The following is a 19,948-nucleotide window of genomic DNA, read 5'->3' on the forward strand; positions in this document are numbered from 1 at the left end:
TCTCCATTTATCAGCTTGTGCAACTCTGGATGTTCAGCTGTACTGTAACATGACTGAAGAATCAATCATCTTATTAAATGAGTAAGTATCTGAAAGACAGCAATAAGGTGCATGACTCTAACGGCAATCAATAAATCTTGTTCTCAGGTGATAACTCCCAAAACAAAGAGCCTTTAAGCTGTACTTGACATCAAAACTGCTCAGGACATCATGACATTGCCATGCCATGCCATGCCACAACCTTCACACAGCATCCAATAACGGTAGAAATTTCACCAGCTCTGTTAAACACTACCCAACCCATGGAAGGTAAGATCCTCCCACGGCAGAGAAGAGACCTTAGGTGACAGATAGGGCTACAGAAAATCACTTTATATAGTCTAAGGAAAGAGAAAAAACAAACCAAGAATATATCAAAGTAACTGTTCCTTTCAAAATTTCCACATTAAAGATCATGTCATTTCAACTCAGTCCATTCCCTTACAGTAACATATGCCACTTGATTAAGTAGCACAGCTTCAGGGGGGAAAAACCACCACTGTAAACACAAAACCAAAACCATGCTTGAGAAGAGAGAAATTCAATACAAAAGTGAGAACAGACCCCACAACTCTCAGTCTCAAACTTGTTATCTCAACAGAATTCTTCTCTACATAACAGCTTGGCAAAGCTAATTAAAAGCAAAATCCTCATTTTACAGAAGGGAATTAAGACAAGATATATTCGCTTTATGTAAACGGAGATTTTAAAATAGCAATTACATGGATGGTCTAGTGCTATTCCTCAAAGAAAGTCTGTATGTAGTCAGTACAGATTTAAATGACCAATTTATAAGCCTCAAATTTTAAACTGGAAAAATAAGATTATTTGCTCCTTAAATGCATCTTTGAAAAACATGTTTAAAACTACAAACTGTGTCAAAACTGGAATTTCCTTTAAATTGTGAAATAACTTACATTTAAGTAATCAAGCTGTACAAATCTGTTGTGCAAGCTTTGCAGTCCAACTGATAAATCAGGGAAAGGTTATTACTGCTAAGCACCTGGTAACTCAGCATGTTACAAAACATAACTTCTAATAGGAGCAATCTCTTTTTGCAGAGAGAATTTGTTTTCATTTATTCAATTAAAACTAACCTATGTAAAACGCAGCTTTATTAAAATAGTACTCAGTAACCATAAAATCATACACATTTTTCTTTTCTATAGTCTCTTTTAAACCTCTTGACTTCTCACATTCAGCTTAAAAATTACCCGTTCAAGAACACCAATTTATATTAAAAAAACCTACTACTTGTATAGTTAGTCATTCTGTTAATGATTTAATTGAAGCAATAACTGAAATTATTCTAATACAAAGCTCATACATCCTTCATACACATACTGAATGCCTTGGTATTTTCAGAATCCAAGTTGTTGCATAATTGTACAGGCACTGTGTTTATAATTTAACTAACATTTTACTGCTATCTGCAGAATGCCAGGGCATAATACACAAACTAAGATTCCAGAAGCATAGCAGCCTCAGAAATCCTTAAAAAAGGCTTCGTACCTCAAGCCAACATTTGGATTAAATTGCCAACAAAATAAAAATTAAACAAAACAGTGGGGAAAAATAATCCTAAATTCCATACAAACAAAAAAACCTAAGGCTGTGTTATCAAGTTCCCTCTCCTGAAATGAGACTGGAATGGAAAAAAGGAGAGCCTACTGGAAGGTCTTCTAGTTAACAGTCTGATTTTAGCAGTAATGTCCCAACATATCACAGGAACAATCACAGACAGAAAAGCTAGTGGGGGGAAAAAGCTAGTCTCATACCAAGTATTTTGTGTTGTCAGGAAATGCCCCAAACCTACAGTCTTGATCTATCTTAGTTTTAAGAAGGTTCAAGCAGTTAGATGTCCCCTGACTTTTGCTGTACATATCAAAGGGAACCAAATGTCTGGGAGGAACTCTTTTTTTCCTCCCAGTTGTTCAACATGCATGTAGTCTTAAAAGTTATGATCTTGTTTCCCTTAGACATTTGTGAATTGTAACTGGCTCTATTAGCCTACGTGGCCAGACACAGGCCACCTCAGGATTACTATCAATCATAATCAGGGCTCCGAACTCTCACAGGAAGTGTTCAGGATGCTAACAAGACTACACGAAGTATCATTTTTTCACAAAAGTCTTCTAAAATACATGGGGTTTATATAAAACATTTATTCACTTCTCCCATTTTGGTTGATACAAAAGAATGGGGCATTTCTTTGGGAAAACATTTCTGTATCAGCCAAGACACTGCAGCATTACTCTGCAATGCAATGTAAGACTAGAGAAGAACCTACCCTGCACTTATATTTCCAAAAGCTTTTTTAACTTGGCATATCCAGTGTTCTGCAGGTTTTTTTGCACAGGCTCGCTTCCAAACAGAACTCACTAATACCCACTCTCATTTTGTTTTCATGTATCTTAACGTCACACAAATGAAAGGGCTTTGCTATACAATTCATAAGTCTCTGTTTTACAGTCAAATATTCTCTTTGCACTCCTTCTTGGCTGTTGCAACTACATCAGCCTCTGCTACTTACCACGTCAAAGGACCAGTTTAACATTTCAGGTGTATTTTCCTCTACAGGTTAGAGTAGCAATCCTCAGCTGTCAAGCAGTAATAAATCTTAAATGAAGTCATACTGTTTGCATCTGCTGCCTATTTGACACTTCATCTTTTTCTATATGTCAACCTTTGTCCTCATTTCCCAGTTTCTGATAGGAAAATATGCACATGACGTACCACTGGTTTTAAAATGACAACCACATGTGAATAATACTCCTTCTATTCATATAGCCAATGAGGTGTTCCACTCAAACATCATTTCAGAAATCATGCTCATTAAACCTAAAAGGCAGTATTAACATTTACTTTATCTTAGTCATCTCTTCAAAAAAGAGCTAACTAGCATTCATTATACATGCTTATAGGCCATCTTAAAAACCCATCCAAGCCATCTCCTTGGCTTTAGTCATTTCCCAAGTTACTTTGAAGAAGACTTGATACTACACAGACTGTTAGTTCCTAAGCAACCAAACATGCAGGTTACATTCTCTTTCTCCAATACCTGGACCCAAACTGGACACAAGAAAAATCATCATCTTCATTTTCTTCATCACTACTGTCCTCAGACACATCAGAAACGGCAAGAAGGAGGAGGGAGAAAGGGTTGTCGTATATACTACCACAATAAAAATGAAAAAGGCCATCAGATTTAAGCCAAAAGAAAAAGTAAATGGTAGCTTTTCTTTGTAAGTCTGACAAAAATCATCTCTAAACATGCAAAGAATGGATAACTCCATGTTAGCAAAACCAAGACTATACTAACATGCTCTGTCACGCTATGACAAGTTATTCGCATATCAAAACACCACACATTCACTAACTAAAAATTTTAAAACAATTTGAAAGCTAGTTAAACATTATGGCTGAAGTGGGAATGTTTAAATTTGACCAAATAATAAGTATTACAATTCTAAGCTACTGAACTTTAGAAGCAGTGGTCTCACAACCTTGCATACTTGCTTTTTCCCTCCTGCAGGGACTGAGGATTCCAGAAGCAGCCAACAGAGAAAATGCAGTAGTACTTGGCCCATCATACTGAAATAGGCTAATCTGTAATTTAAATCTGTGCACTAGGAAATCAAATCTAACACAGTCCAGCATCTAACAACTTTCAACAGATCAACTAAAGCCCTAGCAAGAAAACTCTTTTCAAAGCAGGAGGTCTGTTTGGTTTATTATCCAGCTGTAGCAACTGAACAGTAAGCTAATAGTTTAACTGGAATGGATGCAAGAGGAGGAAATCAAAACAATATTGCTACCTTTAGAGTAATCACATTACACTTCAAATGTTCACAGAAGCAAGTTCAACATTTTGGCAAAGATGGCTTGTTAGGAAGTCAACATATTAGCACAAACCAAAATGCAGAAATCAACTCAGGGTAAGTAGAGTGAGGTCATCACAAACATAAATTCTTCCAAATTGCAGGATTATGCCACACCCCACACAGCACACATTAAACACACTCTTTTGTTCTTGTGAAATACCTAGAAGGAATCCTGTTCTGTAAAGAAGAACGCCTGCGCAAGGTACTGGGTGAAGCAGTAAACAAAGGTGGACCCATTGTTGTGGGTCTCTGTCTGGATGTGATGACTGGCATGGCTGGAGGGCTAGCAGCCATGGCTGGAGGACTTTGTGAACTAGATGGGATGGAAATATTCAAGGAACGCGGGATGGAAGAAGCTGAAAAGCCTCCAGAATGGGCAACAGTGTATGGCCGGTACCTCGGAGAGGAAGGCTGCGTCCAAGAAGGGCTTGTTGTTGTGAGGTGAGAGCTGACAGTAATGGAAGGCACAGGTGTAGTGGCAACTGAACTGGCTGGTGGGGTAAGAGATGAACCAGTCATTGGTACATAGCTTGTGAAATTGGTAGTAGGAGCTGGACTAGTCCCATAGAGACTAAACCAGTTACAGGGGAAAAAGACAAAAAAAAAAAAGCAACAATTTAGGATATGCAGGAAAAGGGTGAAAAAGTTAAAATGAGCAAGAGAAGCCCTTGCCCTTCTGATGACTCTTCAGCAGTAATTCTGAAGCTCACACACATTATTCCCTTTTACTAATGTTGAATGAATCTATGTCATAATCTACACACTTTTAAGTTAAGAGTCATAGCTTCCACTGATGCAAGTTAGAGATATTTCTCAGAAGAAGTCATCTACATGGCTTTAACCTATTAAATACACTTCTAGCTGTGGCAGTGTAATGAAAAATGGTGAAATGGAGGGACATTCACATGAAAGAGTGAAGAACTTTTAAAGATCTATTCTGGTTTTGTTCTTGGGACATTTCTATGCCCCTCTCTCTCTTCTAGTCTACCAATCAATATTCAAGTGAAATCAGTATTCAGTTATAATCAGAAGTCACCTGGATAATGAACTGGAACCAAAGGAGCCCACGTTACAGAACATTGGGCTGCTTCCTGGGTTAGAGCCCATGTTTAAAATCAGGCTTCTGTCAGGAGACCGGGCAGCTGCAGCAATTGGCTGTGATGTAGCCGTCAGGCTAGCAAATGGATTTTCATCCCTTGACTGGGTGGACATCATCAGCACTTCCATCAAAATCTGCCCGATCAAGTCCTTAAAATCTGAAAACACTGTTAAGAATAAAAGAGTTAGTATCCTCACCTACTATCTTCATCTACACATTAGTCAGAGATTTCTACTAAGAAGGACAGTAATTTACTTCTGTGAATTAAGTGCTGCTTTTGGCAAAACAGTAGACTGATAGTTACATTTACAGCTATCACTGTCTGTATTAACTAGGTTCTGAAGTTACAGTACACAAAAATGTAACTTTTATGGAAAGTAAAACAGATCATAGATAACCTAATGTCATTATTGTTGATTATTAAATTTCTCTTGTCCATCCCTTTCACTTTCCCATGCAGCTCTTGAGTTGGGCAAGTTGTGTCATAAAGAAAGGAAAAACACCCGCACACACCCGCCACTCCATGTATGCCCACACATAACAATTTCCAATTTGGTCATATCTTATAGCTGAGATTCTAAATATGATTTGTTACCTACAATGATCAGGAACTCCTAGCTCATCAAATTAACTGCTAAATGTGTATTATGATATAAAACAACCCATTAGGTCAGTAGAAGTTTTCAGAAAAAAAAAAATAAAATCCAGAAACACTGCAATATCAGCACACTAGTTTGATAACAGAAAACATAACCAGCAAGAGCACAGCAACTGACTAAAAGAGGAGCTATGACCAATCACTCCCATGGGTTTTTTTGGGATTCCATTTCCTGCTACATCTGCTGATAGCCAACGTTGAAATCAAGCAAAGACCACAAGTAGGTGGTTCTGGCATTGTAGTAAAGAGAGAAAAAGCTAAAAATAAGAGTAGAGAACATGTCACTCAACTGAAACAATATCCCTAACAACGATAACAGTTCAGACACCTACCTTCCTTTGGATTCTGCTTAAACTGGGCAGAAAGTGAATTCAGGAAGATAACATCTCTGTCTCGGTCCTTCCAAGAGACTCTGAAGATCTTACAGACCAGCTGTAAAGCTTGCTCCTCAGATACTTCAGACCCAGACAGAGGTTCCTTGGTTAGGGGGGAGGGGGAAAAAAAAAAAAAAAAATCAACTTAATTGCAATTGTATTAGTCAAGTCACAATTTTATCAGATGGCGGTCATCTTTAAAAAGCTTCAGACTGTTAATAGCAGATTTTGTATACTTATGAACAAATATAGATATATTTGTGAAAACGTATTTGGAAAAGAACCCTGAACAAACACAAAAGATGCAGAAAAGATGTAGTAGAAACACAGAAATCCAGTAGGAAACAAATTCCCAAAACACATTCAAAATCAGTATAATAAGAAAGGAAATTTAACTAAGATAGTTATGATTTCTTCTTTAAGGAATTAACTGGAGATTTGAATTTTCATTATGCACAGGGATATTAACAGTTTCTTGTAAAAATGAAACCACAGGAAGAAGCAAGTTTCACCAAGTCTCTTCTGCTTTCAAATCTTTGCCCAAGATAAAAATATCTTTCACTTGAATGAAGTCAGGAAAGTACAAAAGACTCAAGAATTCGCCTCACCACCCTTTTTTCCAAAAAAGGAACATCATGTAAACCGTACTCAAAATGAAAAACTACTTTCTCTGAAAAGAATGCTACCATATATAGTGCCTAGCAAAGGTTAAATGGGAGGGTTCTTGCAATCCTACAGCAGCTTGCAGTATGCACTGAAAAAATGGTGGAATACAAAGAAATAAAACTCAAATAAATCCCCCTGCAATGTGAAGAGAGACATTTAAAAACATTTCCAAAACATACATGACAAGTCAGCAACTCTGTCCCCTGCTACACTCTTCTACCAACACTGAAAAAGCAACATAATACACAAAAAAGTCCATTTAGCTGCACAAAATTTCAAAGATGAAAAGGGTTTAACTTTGAGGCTATTTTCCCATAAGAGTTGAAGAGGTTTCCTAGACCAAAAAAACCTTTTCATATTTGACTAACAGAAGCGCATGTTATACTGCTAGGTATTGTACTTCTTGAGATAGCAATACTCTTTCCTTTTAGAAAAAATATATGTCAATGGGAAATAACAAAATGCAGACTGAAAAAAAAAACCCCAACATGGTTGCTACTAAAAAACTCCCTTTTTTCCCTTTAAATTTGAGACCACATAATGGCCAGTAGGTAAGCCTAGATTTATCAGAGATTTCCAGCAACTATCAGCACCATACTCTTTTCAAAAGCTGGCCCTCAAACCATTTAATAAACCATAAATTTTGGCACATTAATACATTTTTATTGACCTAATTATGAGTATTCTAGTGTTTTCAAGTACTTCTGCCTATTTCTGCAGAGGAGGCTTTATTATTGACATCATTTCCAACGCAGATAACCAAGCAAGAAAATTTTTTGATCATGAGGACTATGCTGTCTCCTATTCACTTAGGTTTTTGGTATCTCAAAATGAGTAAGAGGAATTAAACCATGCCTGCAAAGCTTTATTTTACTTTCCACTGCTTCCCCGCTTCAAGATTGTCCTTGATTCCGAGCGATTTATTTCACAGTAGCACAATGCGAGCTGTCCGACTGCCTGATTTGCAGCTAGGAATTGACTGGAAAGTATTCTGCAGCAGGGTTATTGCTACATGGCTTTAAGCCAGGCTTTTACCAACTGACCTTATTACTGACAGTGCAGGAATAAACAAAGACATCTAATGAGCACTGCAAGAATTGTTGTAGAAAGTTCTCTCCACTATACTGATGTCCCATTTCTTTTTGGCTTTATTTCACACAGGCCTTAAAATCAAATGACATAGAGGACGATTTTAGGAGTGAATTAGAGCTTCATACTTGCTTGCTTTCTTCTGCTTTAAAGGGTTCTACCACCTGTTTAAACCTTGATAGCTAAATATTTTTTTATTTATTCTCTTATAATATCATTAAGAAAACCTTATTACAGAGCATTACTTTGGCATACATAACATTTGAAGCAGTACTTTGTTAGCAGACCTCTGTATAAATGCTATACCAATAAGCTGCAAGAAATACCTTAAGAAATACTTCTTCAGGTCTACTGAGTATTAAAAAAAATAGATCCAGGCATTAATAGGTCACTTTGTACGATATATAACAAATATTTTCTTCTTCAGTTTTCAAAGTATCATTCATAAACCAATTTGAGAAAATCAAAATTCAGCTTTGAGATTGAAAGTTCTTTTTTTCCTTCCCAGAAATTCTAATTAGGAAACGGTGAAGAAATTGGTCACATGTGACATCTGAGGGCTAGTTCCACTCTCTAGAAAGCATGTATTCAAAATATGGAGATAGCTGAACTCGCTGCAAGCTAACTCACTCTTCCATGCAGCTGATGTATGACAGACTGACCTTATCTGTCAGACTCCTTTTCTCTCTGCGATCATTCTCATCCACCTCCATGTTTTCAATTCCTGAATCCACATCTACCTGGGACATACTGTAAGTAGAAATAAGAGAAGAAACCCATTAACTTGTAGAAAGCCACAGTCCTCTAAGATGCTGACTGAAGGAGTGTCACCTTAAGTAAAAGCAGCAGAGAAAAAACAATACAACAGGAACAGCCATCATGCACAAATTAAAATCACTAGTTGATAAATCCCTCTCATATTGAATTTATTTTGAATTCAGGAAACACAATTCTAAATTTATTCAGCAGGCAATATGAACGACAGAGCTATCGCATCCCATAACCTTTTCTTTTTTCAATAGAGTAGCTGAATTATCCCCACCAGACAGGCTCATCACTTAACATCTTAGATAATACTTTGTCTGTTATCACTTTAGGTCAGGAATTCCCATTAAAATCAGACTAGAAGAAGCATCACAGTGGTGATCATTTTTAAGTATTTAACCCTAATGCATTAACATGGCTGGAAGTGAGACGTGGCAGAATACCTTCCTGTGTAAGTAGTTTTGATGATTAGCATAGTACAGTATTTGCTGGCTTATGCAAGCTGCATTTTTTTACCTTTTCTCACAGGAGACACTATCAATATCCATGCTCTGAGACCGAGAGAGAGACTGAGATTGTGTTTCAAGGCTGTTAGATGGAGAACTGCTGAGTGAACTCACTCCTTCGCTGCTCTGGCTTCGGTGGGCTACTCCTAGAGAAAAGGCACCACCAAGATTACTACTACAAAGATGAGAAGACACTATACAATCATTTGGATGGAAAAGGAAAGGAAATACTGTTTTTCAATCCAGCTCTTAAGCATTCTTAGTAACGCATTAGGAAATAAATGTTAACGTTCACATTTGACTACAGATAACCACATTTTCTACTTCCTCTTGCAGCAGCAACATAGGAATGCTTACCTGCATGACAACACAGAACAAAACTAAATTTGCATCTGTGAAGTGGTCATAGATTCAATCCCATTATAAAATAGCAAACTGAACTCTTAAAAGACTGCTCTACCTTAGGACCTCATCAAAGCCCCTCTAAAGGTCAGTCCTATCAGAATAGGACTTCACGCTGGGTCATTACGATGAAGTGAACTTGGGTGAGGATACAGGACAAAACTAATCTGAGTTCTGATAGTCTTCCCTCAAAACCTCCCACAATTTACTGGGAAATTATCAGTACTTCTCCACAAGCACAAAATAAGCATCCAAGAAGCCCTAACAACAGGCCCTAAGTACAATACCAGCAAATGGAGAGCAATATATTGGTATATCTCCAATTGGAGAGCAATTGGAGCACGGCTGATGAGCATGAGGATATGAAAGGATGGATTCACTCTGCAAAGAAGACTTCAGAGGAGTGTTAGATACTAGCATGGTAGAAATAAAGTTTTATGCACTAAACATCTAAATGAAAAGTGCTCTTAGGCACAGTCTATTCCTAAAATTTGTGCTTAATGATACTCTTTGAAGTCATGATTTATAATAAAGTAGCATTAATTGCAAGCTGCAACTGTAGTTTTATCAATACCAGGTTTTTGCATGTCAGTAAACAGACTCCTTGAAGGAGCAGGCAAAAAGGCATTATTGATCTCTCTGTTTAAAAAGAAAGCAGTAATGAATTTCACTCATTTGGGTTCTTTTGCCCACAGTTTAAAAGACACTCCCCAAACAGCATCAGGTTTCAGGTGAGAAGTGTAAAACCAGATTGATAACCTATTTTTAAATTCCAGCCCTGGCTGCGTTTCAGTGTTACTACTGAGAAGTGCAAGCTTGCCCTGCATTTAGGGCGGCAACACATTTTGAAGTTCACAGTGGGGGCAGCAAAACAGAACAAATCAGGATTATGCTCTATGACACAAGCTGCTTGGTTTTGACTACCCTTCTGAAAGCTTTTCTACGTCTTGAAACCACTCATTTTTACAGGAAAAAAATGCAGAAGACAGAAAAACCCCATTTATAAGACAGTTTGCTGAAGAGCAACTAGATATTCCACATGGGAGGTAGGCAAAATTGCTTCATTCTACAGCTTCAAAACTACTGTTTTAGTTCCCTGGGCATAAAAACACTTTATATTTGACTGCTTATATTAGGCTGGAAATAAGTCAGTATCCAGAAAACACTCAAATCTTCAAATACAAAGTGGAAAAGATGCACGAGGTAAAATTAATTTTCACTGGTATTCAGAAAAGAATTTAACAAGGTTGTCCAAACACTTATGTTCTGTAAATGAAGCCACATAAAAGCACTCTAAAAGTATAGCAGGACAACATAAAATGCATATGTAACTTGTACATATCACAAAGTATTTGCTAAATGTAAATTTTATTTGGGTTTGTTCAAAGCTTCTATGCTTTGGTTTGTAACTTTAGGGACATAGCTGGGTATTGTCATTCGTTCATAAACATCCTCCAAGAAAAGTTAGATTTCACTTAACCACCTATTTGCCAATATTAAATCCTGCAAAAGCTCTCACCCAGGAAGCAGGAAAATGTCAAGAAAAACTCCATTTCAGTTCTAAATGACCTGGAATTTTAGTGATGCATATTACAGCTCTGACACTGAAAGTCCTTGTGCAAGGTAGAGGCCCCAAGCCTAGTACAGTTTCTCCACAAACCAAGGGTATAGAAATATTAAGTATAGTGTCCAAGCTGAGTGAAGTCACTCAGGTCAATCAGGTTAACTAAAAGTAACTTTAAAAAGCAGAACTTCAGTGATGTAGTTTCCCAAAAGATAAGACCCATCAGAAATACACTGTCCCATGGCAGGTGAAGGCAGACTGCAGCAGGGTATTCCAGCATGCTGCTGAGTTAAGATATCCGAGTTACAGCCTCGTTCTCTTCCAGTACATCACCGATATAAAGGGGCAGTCTTTCTTGAGTCCTCCCTCTTCCAAAGAAAAAGCTAGCTTAGTGGATAAAGAGACTAGAGCATACGTGGCTTACCAGGGTGAAGTGCATGCTCTACACTCCCTTGGGGTCTAACTGCCAGGACAATGTACTTTAACAGTTATACTGCAGCACTCATTAACAGGCCTCTTTAAACAAACTGTCCTACCTACCACCTTCTCACAACAAATCTTCCAGAATTCACTGCCCTCTGTACTTTGCTGGATCAGGTATACAACAAAATACCTGACACGTGAAGTTCCAGTTTTCCTTTTAAAAAAAAAAAAAAAAGGAAACAATACAGCATAAAGACATGCAAAAACTAGAAAGACCGCACACTAAGTACATGTGGCTGTCACTGATACACTATTTTCAGGCTTTCCAAAATATTTTCAAAATACATAGAGAATAATCATCATATTTTTCATGGTATTGATGTGTAAGTCTGATCTCACCGTGACATGCAAGTTCTTACAAAATTGGATGATTGCAAGGACACTGTTCTGCTGAGGCTGCTCCTGCATGTCCAAATGAATTAAAATCCTCTGCAGTCATTTTAGTCTACTGCTCAAAGGAACTCCTGCAAACCACACAGCATTAGCTGAGTCTTCATTTATGCTGAATAAATACAGCAGATAACCAGCCATGAACATTTTTTCCTGATGTATTCCCCAATTTAACTATATCTGTTACCCTGGTGTCAAAGAGACACACATTAAATTGCTTCCACTGTAGGAAGCGAACACTACACTGACCAGGTAACTTTTGTTTCTGGTCATCAGTCTAGTCAGTACAATTAGGTACTGTCCAGTGCAAATAGACCGATTCTTAAAACAGAAGTCTTTATGGTCTTAGCCATCCGACCACTTCAAACCATGATAAACCTGTCAGTACACAAACATTCCTACCTTCAGGTACCTGTTTCCACACCTCCTGCTCTGTTGGCATTATCGTTTATACAGTTGTGCAGTGTGATGGATCAGGACCTCATCTATTTAAAAACTATCCTTTTATTGTTCCTGAGTTTGCTTTCATGTGGATTAAGACCATGATCCACCTCAGCACACAGTTGCTAAGGATAGCAGAGGGAGAGGCAGTGAGAAATACTGCTTCCAGCAAGAGTCAGACCTAAGGTGGGTTAAAATAGTCATGTAACCACAGGCTGAGTGAACACAGTAAGTGACCTCTGCACTGCTCTTTAAAAAAAAAGTCACCTTTGCTTGTGGGTTGCTGTCTATAATCATGAGGACAATACAATACACAGTGTTAAATTCCACCTGCCATACGCTTTTCTCAGGAAATGCTTTTGATAGCTTTCCTCTGTCCTGCTTTGGGTAAAAGGCAACAAAATAAGCAGGAAGGAGTCACTTAGGTATTTCAGAACAGCACTGTAATTAAATTACCCGACAAACTTGTAAATTACTGCACTTGCCCAAGGGAAGAAAATAACATTTCAGAAAGCAAAAAGGTAAATAGATAAAGAACTCTGCACCCTTATTAAGGAGCACTGGAAAAAATACGGTTTCTATGAAATTATTAGAAAACGCTTCAAGCCCTGTGTGCAGTTTTGGGCATATCAAAATAAGGACATCAAACAGGTGACTCAAGGATCTTAAGGGTCTTTTTCAACCTAAATAATTCTAGGATATTGAAAACCTGCTTAAAACAACCTTGACATTTGGTTTGAGACTGGTTTTGCAAACCTCTTAAGCTCCGCAGCACACCATGCAAAACAATTTAAGTTTTCAGATAAAGATCACAATACTGGAAGACATGCTAATTTGTTTTGATTTCCACAATATTCAACTTGAAATCAAAAGTTTATATTTTTTTTAGGTCAAAAGTGCTGCTATATATAAGAATATTGTCTTCACCTCTGTACAAAGCAACTTTACCAACATTCCATGCCTTCTGCACTTGTCTGATTTTCATATCAGGCATTACACATATCTTCCGAAATAAATACCATCTGTAAATATCCTATTTCTATTCACTACAGCAAATAGTGAATTGGCAAAGTAATACAACAGAGAAAGCAAATACTTTATTCTTACACTGACAAAGCACAGTCACAGCCTACTATTTTTAATTGTGCCAAATGCTAGTAATTAAAGATCAGAAATGAACTTGGGACTGATTGCTAAAATGTAAATAGAAACCAATCAATAAAAACTGTGTTGCAAGACTAAAAAGGGTTTTTTTCCTGTCTCCTTGACAGATCAGCTTTCTTGTTGGTAATATTAAATTGTATAACACATTTCAAGTTTTGGTAACCTGTATTTTAAAAGCTGTTTACTGATATCTGGAAAACAATTGTATTATTATTATATGGAAAATGAAAACAAAAGACTATCTTCACTATTTTAGAAGGTTTCTTTCTGAGATTACTGCTAGTAACAGCAGAAATAATGCCAGTAATAGCATTTATGTTCTAAGGATACCGAGTTGTGTAATAACTTTCAGTAGAAATACAGTCATAATTTTTGTCACTAACATGCCAGCCTACCTGATGCACCAATTGGAGAGGTAGCTGGGGTCATGCTGTGGACATTTAGGCCCAGACTATGGGATGGCCCCGGGGCTGGTGCAACTACAGGTGGTCCAGGTGGGGTCTCTCTCTGCGGTGATGTCAGTGGCGTAGTAGGCTGGGAAGATGGTCCACCTGCCAACCGAGCAAGGCGCCTTCGACGAATCTGCACAAAGGAAATAAAATAACAGCAAATAAACAAGCTCCTTCGTGCGTACATACGCACACGCACCCCGGGGTTGCCCTTTGGCCTCCCTGCACAGCTGGGGTATTGACTCCTGTGAAACCGCAAATATAGAAGCTTGACTTGATAACCTGCTAAATGGAGCCAAGTCTCACTGCTGTTTCTCTGTTCTGCGTGACATTACTAAAACACCCTTGACGTTTAGACTTAAAGTATGTATATGCTCCCTTGGAAAACCATTTGCACTGGAGAACACTGTGTTTGTCCCCCAAACTGTTGTGTAAAACAAGTTTAACATTTACTACTCAGCAATTCCAAAACCTGTAACACTCCTACCTGTTTATTTTGGCATTTGATGAAACAAACTACATTAATCTGATAAAAGTGACAAGATGAACATGATCTTTGCCTTAATTTCACACCACATGATACTAATAAAAACATCCATGCTAAAGAAGGTCCGGTTGAAAGGTATTAGAGACAACCGCTGTCCACGTTGGACTGAAACACACTAAAAATATGCAACTCATCTGCTGGACAAAAACATCCTGAGAAGTAAAGACAGACAGTAAATAACATCCTCTCATCACCTAGAGACATTACACCACACAATTTAAGAAACAGTTTTTGCATGTTACTGGTAAGACGGAGAAGCATCTGCCTTCAAACACCAACTTCATAAAACCATTATGAACCTATTTATTAAAATATATGACCACATAACACTAATATCATACATGAGAAACAGACAAAGTAAGTTATAAAAGTCATCATTGATAGGTGCTTCCACTGAAAATCTAGGCATAAATGTAAAAAGAAAATAAATTTTTTATTGGTCTGCCTCAAAGAATCAGTTCGTAAAGCTTACATCTTCAGCTCAAAATAGAGCCTAGCACAAAACAGAAGTATCATGTTTGAGGACGTCCACTCCCTGCAAAAATAAGTAATTCACGTTACTCCTTCTTTGTATTACAATACTCAAGCATTCCATGTTTTAATTTCTGCTCATAATCCTAAAGAGCTGCCAAGCAAATGAAAGAGTGAACAAAAGATGTGTGTCAAGTCAATCAATGTCTATGCTACATGACTGTCATCATTTAATGGCCTCTGAAACCCACTCCAACAGGAAGAAGAACAGATCAAATTAAATCAGACTCCAAAAACTGTGGGAAAACAGTGTCTGAAACTACATCTTCCTCCATGACAGGTGTCACCACATAAAAATGGAAGGCAGCTAGAAAACTAATTTTTTTGTTGTTATTACAACAGGAAAAATAAATTTAAAAGACTATGGTTAGAGTGTCCTAATCCCCCCTCCTTGTCAATCAAAATAAGGGAGATTATTGCATAAATTAATTGTTTAGCTTCGCCGTAAGTAGAAGCTGTACGTATCAGAGTCCCTATAAAGGTTTTTTTTAAATATCTTCATTTTTCTCCACTTGTATGTTACATCTTATTTTTTCAGCTGTTTATCTGAACAAACTACAGAACTACCTCACCCAAGAGAACAGCAGCTACACATCCCCATATCTGTTTTCCCTATCGCTGAATCCAGATGAAGTGTTCATAGCTCACAAAGCTGTATCAAAAATATTACTGGTAAAACAGCCTAGCTGTAATGAAATCCTGTTGAATTAAAGTTTTAAAAGCTGTTTCCTTACCATTCAATTGATCGATAACCATTTTTTTTTAGATAAAGGAATAGGAAGGAGAAATGGAGAAAACAAGTACACACACTAACAGCCCATATATGCAGCAGTGGCTGAGGGAGAAAGATGAAGGTTACTTATGTAAAAAGTGAGAAAAATAAATGTGATGTGAAACTTTTCCACACCTGTTTGTACTCATTCTTGCTAGCCAGTTCCAAATCTGATGTTAGGAAGGAAATGTGTGAGAAGAAAAAGGCACAGATAATAAGCAATAGTTATCAATTTATTCTCAAGTACAGTCAAGCGTTGATTACTCAAACAAGGTCATATCCCCCAGAAGGTATGATTCGCACAAAACCGCTCTTCATCATCTCCCAGTTTCAAGCAGATAATTGGGGTCACAGGCCACTCAGCATTCCTTCACCTACAGCACTAGGCTAGATGAATGCCGAGGTTACATCAAAACCAGCTGCAACTCATGGCTGTTGAGGCAGGAGGACACCAAGATGAACTGTCTGCCTTGTATTTGTCACTCCTAGGCCATCAGCCACTCATCTTTCTTACAGACCAATCCCCCAGACTGAAACCTGCCCTGAAAAAATTTCTGGAGAGGACACAGAACAAAGAAATCTGCATAGACACCGAGCTGCTTTTAGATAAGATATGGCAATTAAAACTAATATAAGATTTTTTCCCTGCCCCTTTAAGAATGATAGGCAAATTATACTCATCTTCCTTACTGCTGAACAAATTAACGTTAAAATATAAATACACTCTGAATATTTTTTCCTCCGAAAGAGAGAGCTTTCACAACTGAGGGTACATTTAGCAATTGTTAAAGGATCAGATTTGGTTCTTCAGTATTCTGAGTTGCCATATTCCTCTAGGTTTACATAAAATTATCACAGAAATCTGAAATTTGATCTAAGATTAGAAAGCTTTAAGTGAGAAAGAAAAAAGGGGGAGAAACAAAGATATCCTAGAAAGGCAAAGGTGCGGGCTGAAAGAGAAGTTAGAGAATACAGCATAAAACTGGTGTACATTCTATCCAGTTAACTCCCCAGATGCTGTTCAGTCTTAAGGCACAAGATGAGAGAAGACAGGCTTTATGCTCAGGGTACAACGTGGGGACACAGAAGACATAGTCTGCACAGTACGAGGCACAAATGAGGACACAACCTGTTGCCTTCACGTAACACAAATAACATGTTAGAATTGTGGGAGTTCAAACCAACCTGTTCTCATTTCAGACTGAATGCCTGTCCAAATTATCATGAAGAAACACGAGTGGGTTTTTAAAAAATATTTTCTTCGAAAAGTTTAGGGTACCTCAATAATACCTAGCCCTAGATTTCAGCAATAAGTACTTGCAATAGTCATGACAAAGCTGTTATGTATCAGTATATTACCTAACAGTGGCAAGCTATTTGGTACTGTTACATAGGCTATGGAATGAACAATGCCCATCTTCCCTACAGAGCACAGCTCCATAATACAGACTTTAAATAGTTAATTAAAAGAATCTAATTGGTTGGATGGAAAAAAAACCCATTGTTCTTTAATTAGTACAGTTTTTGCTGGACACATCTGGAGTATGTCTTTGAACAGTAGTTTTCAGAAATACATTTTTGATCTTACCGGACTTCTTAAAAGCTGATAGCTGGACACACTACAACAAACGATGTAAAAATAGCACCCTGTGGACAATAGTTTACTGATAATTTAATTTTGCAGCAGACCAATAAAAATACAACCAAGACTGGTCCCTCAGGCTCACACGCTCTCAGATAAAAAAAAAAAAATCATCGCTATCTACATCTACTTTAGCGGCAACTGCTTAGTAAGACTAAGGAAATATTTTTGTTCTGCCATAATCATCGTTCCAAATCTATACAATAAAGGGTAATGGGAAGGGATAGTTTTATTTTTATTGTATTCGTTAGCATATGCTAAACTGGTTTAAGAACTGCTTCCTTTTCTGGTGACACTGGTCACGCTGTATGCATAGAAAACACTGAACTACCCAAAAATCATGTACATGTCAAAGGATTCTAAGTTCACATTACTCTTTCCCATTTTATGTCACATGTAGCTTGACTCTGCTTTTTTCTGTGCAGTTCCTATTCTCAATCTTGTGCTATCACTCACACTAAAATTGACACACTAAAAAGGAATTTTCTTTCCTCCTCTCCTAGAAATTTTAGTATGGTCTGTAGTGAACGAGAACTTCTAGTGCTTCAATAAATTAAACACTGAGAAAATCTCAGTGACACTGTTGATAGCAGTGAAAATATCTTCTTGAAGCTAAAATATATCCTATAGGCCTAAAGCCATTATCAAATTGTATCTGTCTCCTTTTTAAGTTACAACCTGTTATTGTTTTACTTAATTATGGTTCGCTGTAAAAAAATAATCTAATCAACAAGAGACTTGCAATTAGTTTCAACTTTAATTAAGTGTTTTTTCACCTTCAGTTACTGCCAGATAAAAAGCCGGGATCAGAGAGAAGTCACATACAATGTATTTTAGAAGGCTGTTTTTCTGCATGGTCCACCTCTGATCCAGGGTCCACTATGCCAAGTAACAGTAAAGTGGAGATGTGGAGGAATATTAAAATAGACTTGGCTCTGACTTTTCAATGACGGGTCCATTAACTATAAAAAGGGACAGCATGACTATCCAAAAATTATGTAAGATTATTTGTCTCAAGCAATCACCCAAACAGTCAGTTTTGGTCCTAGCTGAACCGTAGTAGAAAGACATGGAAAAACTTGAGTCACTTGAGGAAAACATTTTGCCAGAGAAGGTAAATGAGTCCCTATTGGAGAACTCATTTTCTGCAGCTTCAGTTCCATGATGCAGTGCTTTTGATGATGTCAGTAATATGCTGAAGCAGTGACACAAACAAGCTTACATAGGTTAAATAATTCTGAAATTAATCATAAAACACCTCATAATCAGATGCAGTTTCACAATCTGAAGAACTGCATGTAAACAAAGTACTCATGAAATACACCCATAAAATCAGAGATCCCTTTTCACAGTAGAAATCACAACACTAGTGTTGTATCCCACTCCCCCCAACATCGGATTTGTACTCCTTTTCTCAGTGTTTCCAGAGAGTACGAGGACCTTCATCAAATAAATAGAATAAGGCATTTCCTCCTAGTTCTTGCTGCAATATAGTAGGATTGCTAAATCATGATACACAACATAATGAAAGACATCCTAACTTTATGGAATACAAATCTAAGTGACAACAGCAGCCACCTTGCTCTACAAACCTACCATAAGATATGGCACAAACCAAAAATAACTTCTTTTGATCCTCCCTGGAGCGTAAGTACAGCAATGAGCCTATGATGCATCTGGTCCAATACAATACACTTTATATGTATGCAATACACTTTAATATAAAAATATTATTTTAAAGAGATGAGGGAAGATTTGAAGTTGTACATAATTTGAGATTTCACTGGGACGGCGGGAAACTGCCTATATCCTGACCAGTATCACCACATAATCCATTTGGAAGTCCTCCAATATATAAGCAAAGTCTATATTAAAAAAAAACACCACCCTTTAAAGAGAAGAAACAAAAAACAGCTCACGTTATTCCATGTCGTATGTTTGTCAGTCACAACATATAACTCTTAAGTGAAAGAACAAGAGGTAGAATAAAAATTGAAAAGTAAATCAAAGGAAGGATCGGAAAACTGACAAGCCTGTGTCAAAAAGAAATCCGATAAAATGTAAGACCACACAAACACACACACACCTCCTGCTTCTCAGTAAAGAGCCCAAGGAATCAAGATTTAAGCATCTCACTATGCTAAAAAGTAGCATCCTTTTTTAAATCACACACAGAAAACAACACCCAGCGTTGAATACAGAAAGGAAACATCCTCCAGACAAAGACTACCTGGCAGATGGAAGCAGAGAATAAACAATTAACCAAGGAGAGAAGCAATTCAACCCCATCGACCAGCCAGGGGGTCGCAGGTCAGGGACAGCACGAAGAAGGGTCACGAAAAACAGAACAGTGACACCGGGCGAAGGCAAAACGCTCCTGCCCACATACAAGCTTCACCTTGGAGTCAAGAAAAGGGCCGCGGAATAGCCCGGCACCCTCTCCCCGCGGGTCCCGGTCGCCCCCCGTGGCGCCTCCCGCCCGC

At 37.7% G+C, this 19,948-nt stretch overlaps 1 protein-coding gene across 1 annotated transcript in view; it reads right to left on the reverse strand.

Annotated features, from left to right (window-relative positions):
* Positions 1 to 19,948, reverse strand: part of UBE4B (ubiquitination factor E4B) — a 41,972-nt gene that overhangs the window by 19,772 nt on the left and 2,252 nt on the right. The window contains exons 2-8 of the mRNA XM_026862939.1: positions 13,920 to 14,106; positions 9,091 to 9,226; positions 8,472 to 8,559; positions 6,013 to 6,157; positions 4,960 to 5,188; positions 4,084 to 4,494; positions 3,101 to 3,214 (exon numbers count right to left, since the gene is read on the reverse strand). Of these exons, the coding sequence (XP_026718740.1) occupies positions 3,101 to 3,214; positions 4,084 to 4,494; positions 4,960 to 5,188; positions 6,013 to 6,157; positions 8,472 to 8,559; positions 9,091 to 9,226; positions 13,920 to 14,106 (1,310 nt within the window). The remainder of the gene's footprint in view (positions 1 to 3,100; positions 3,215 to 4,083; positions 4,495 to 4,959; positions 5,189 to 6,012; positions 6,158 to 8,471; positions 8,560 to 9,090; positions 9,227 to 13,919; positions 14,107 to 19,948) is intronic.

This window comes from Athene cunicularia (assembly GCF_003259725.1).
Source record: "Athene cunicularia isolate RWA chromosome 21 unlocalized genomic scaffold, athCun1 chr21_part1, whole genome shotgun sequence".
Classification (NCBI taxonomy): domain Eukaryota; kingdom Metazoa; phylum Chordata; class Aves; order Strigiformes; family Strigidae; genus Athene; species Athene cunicularia.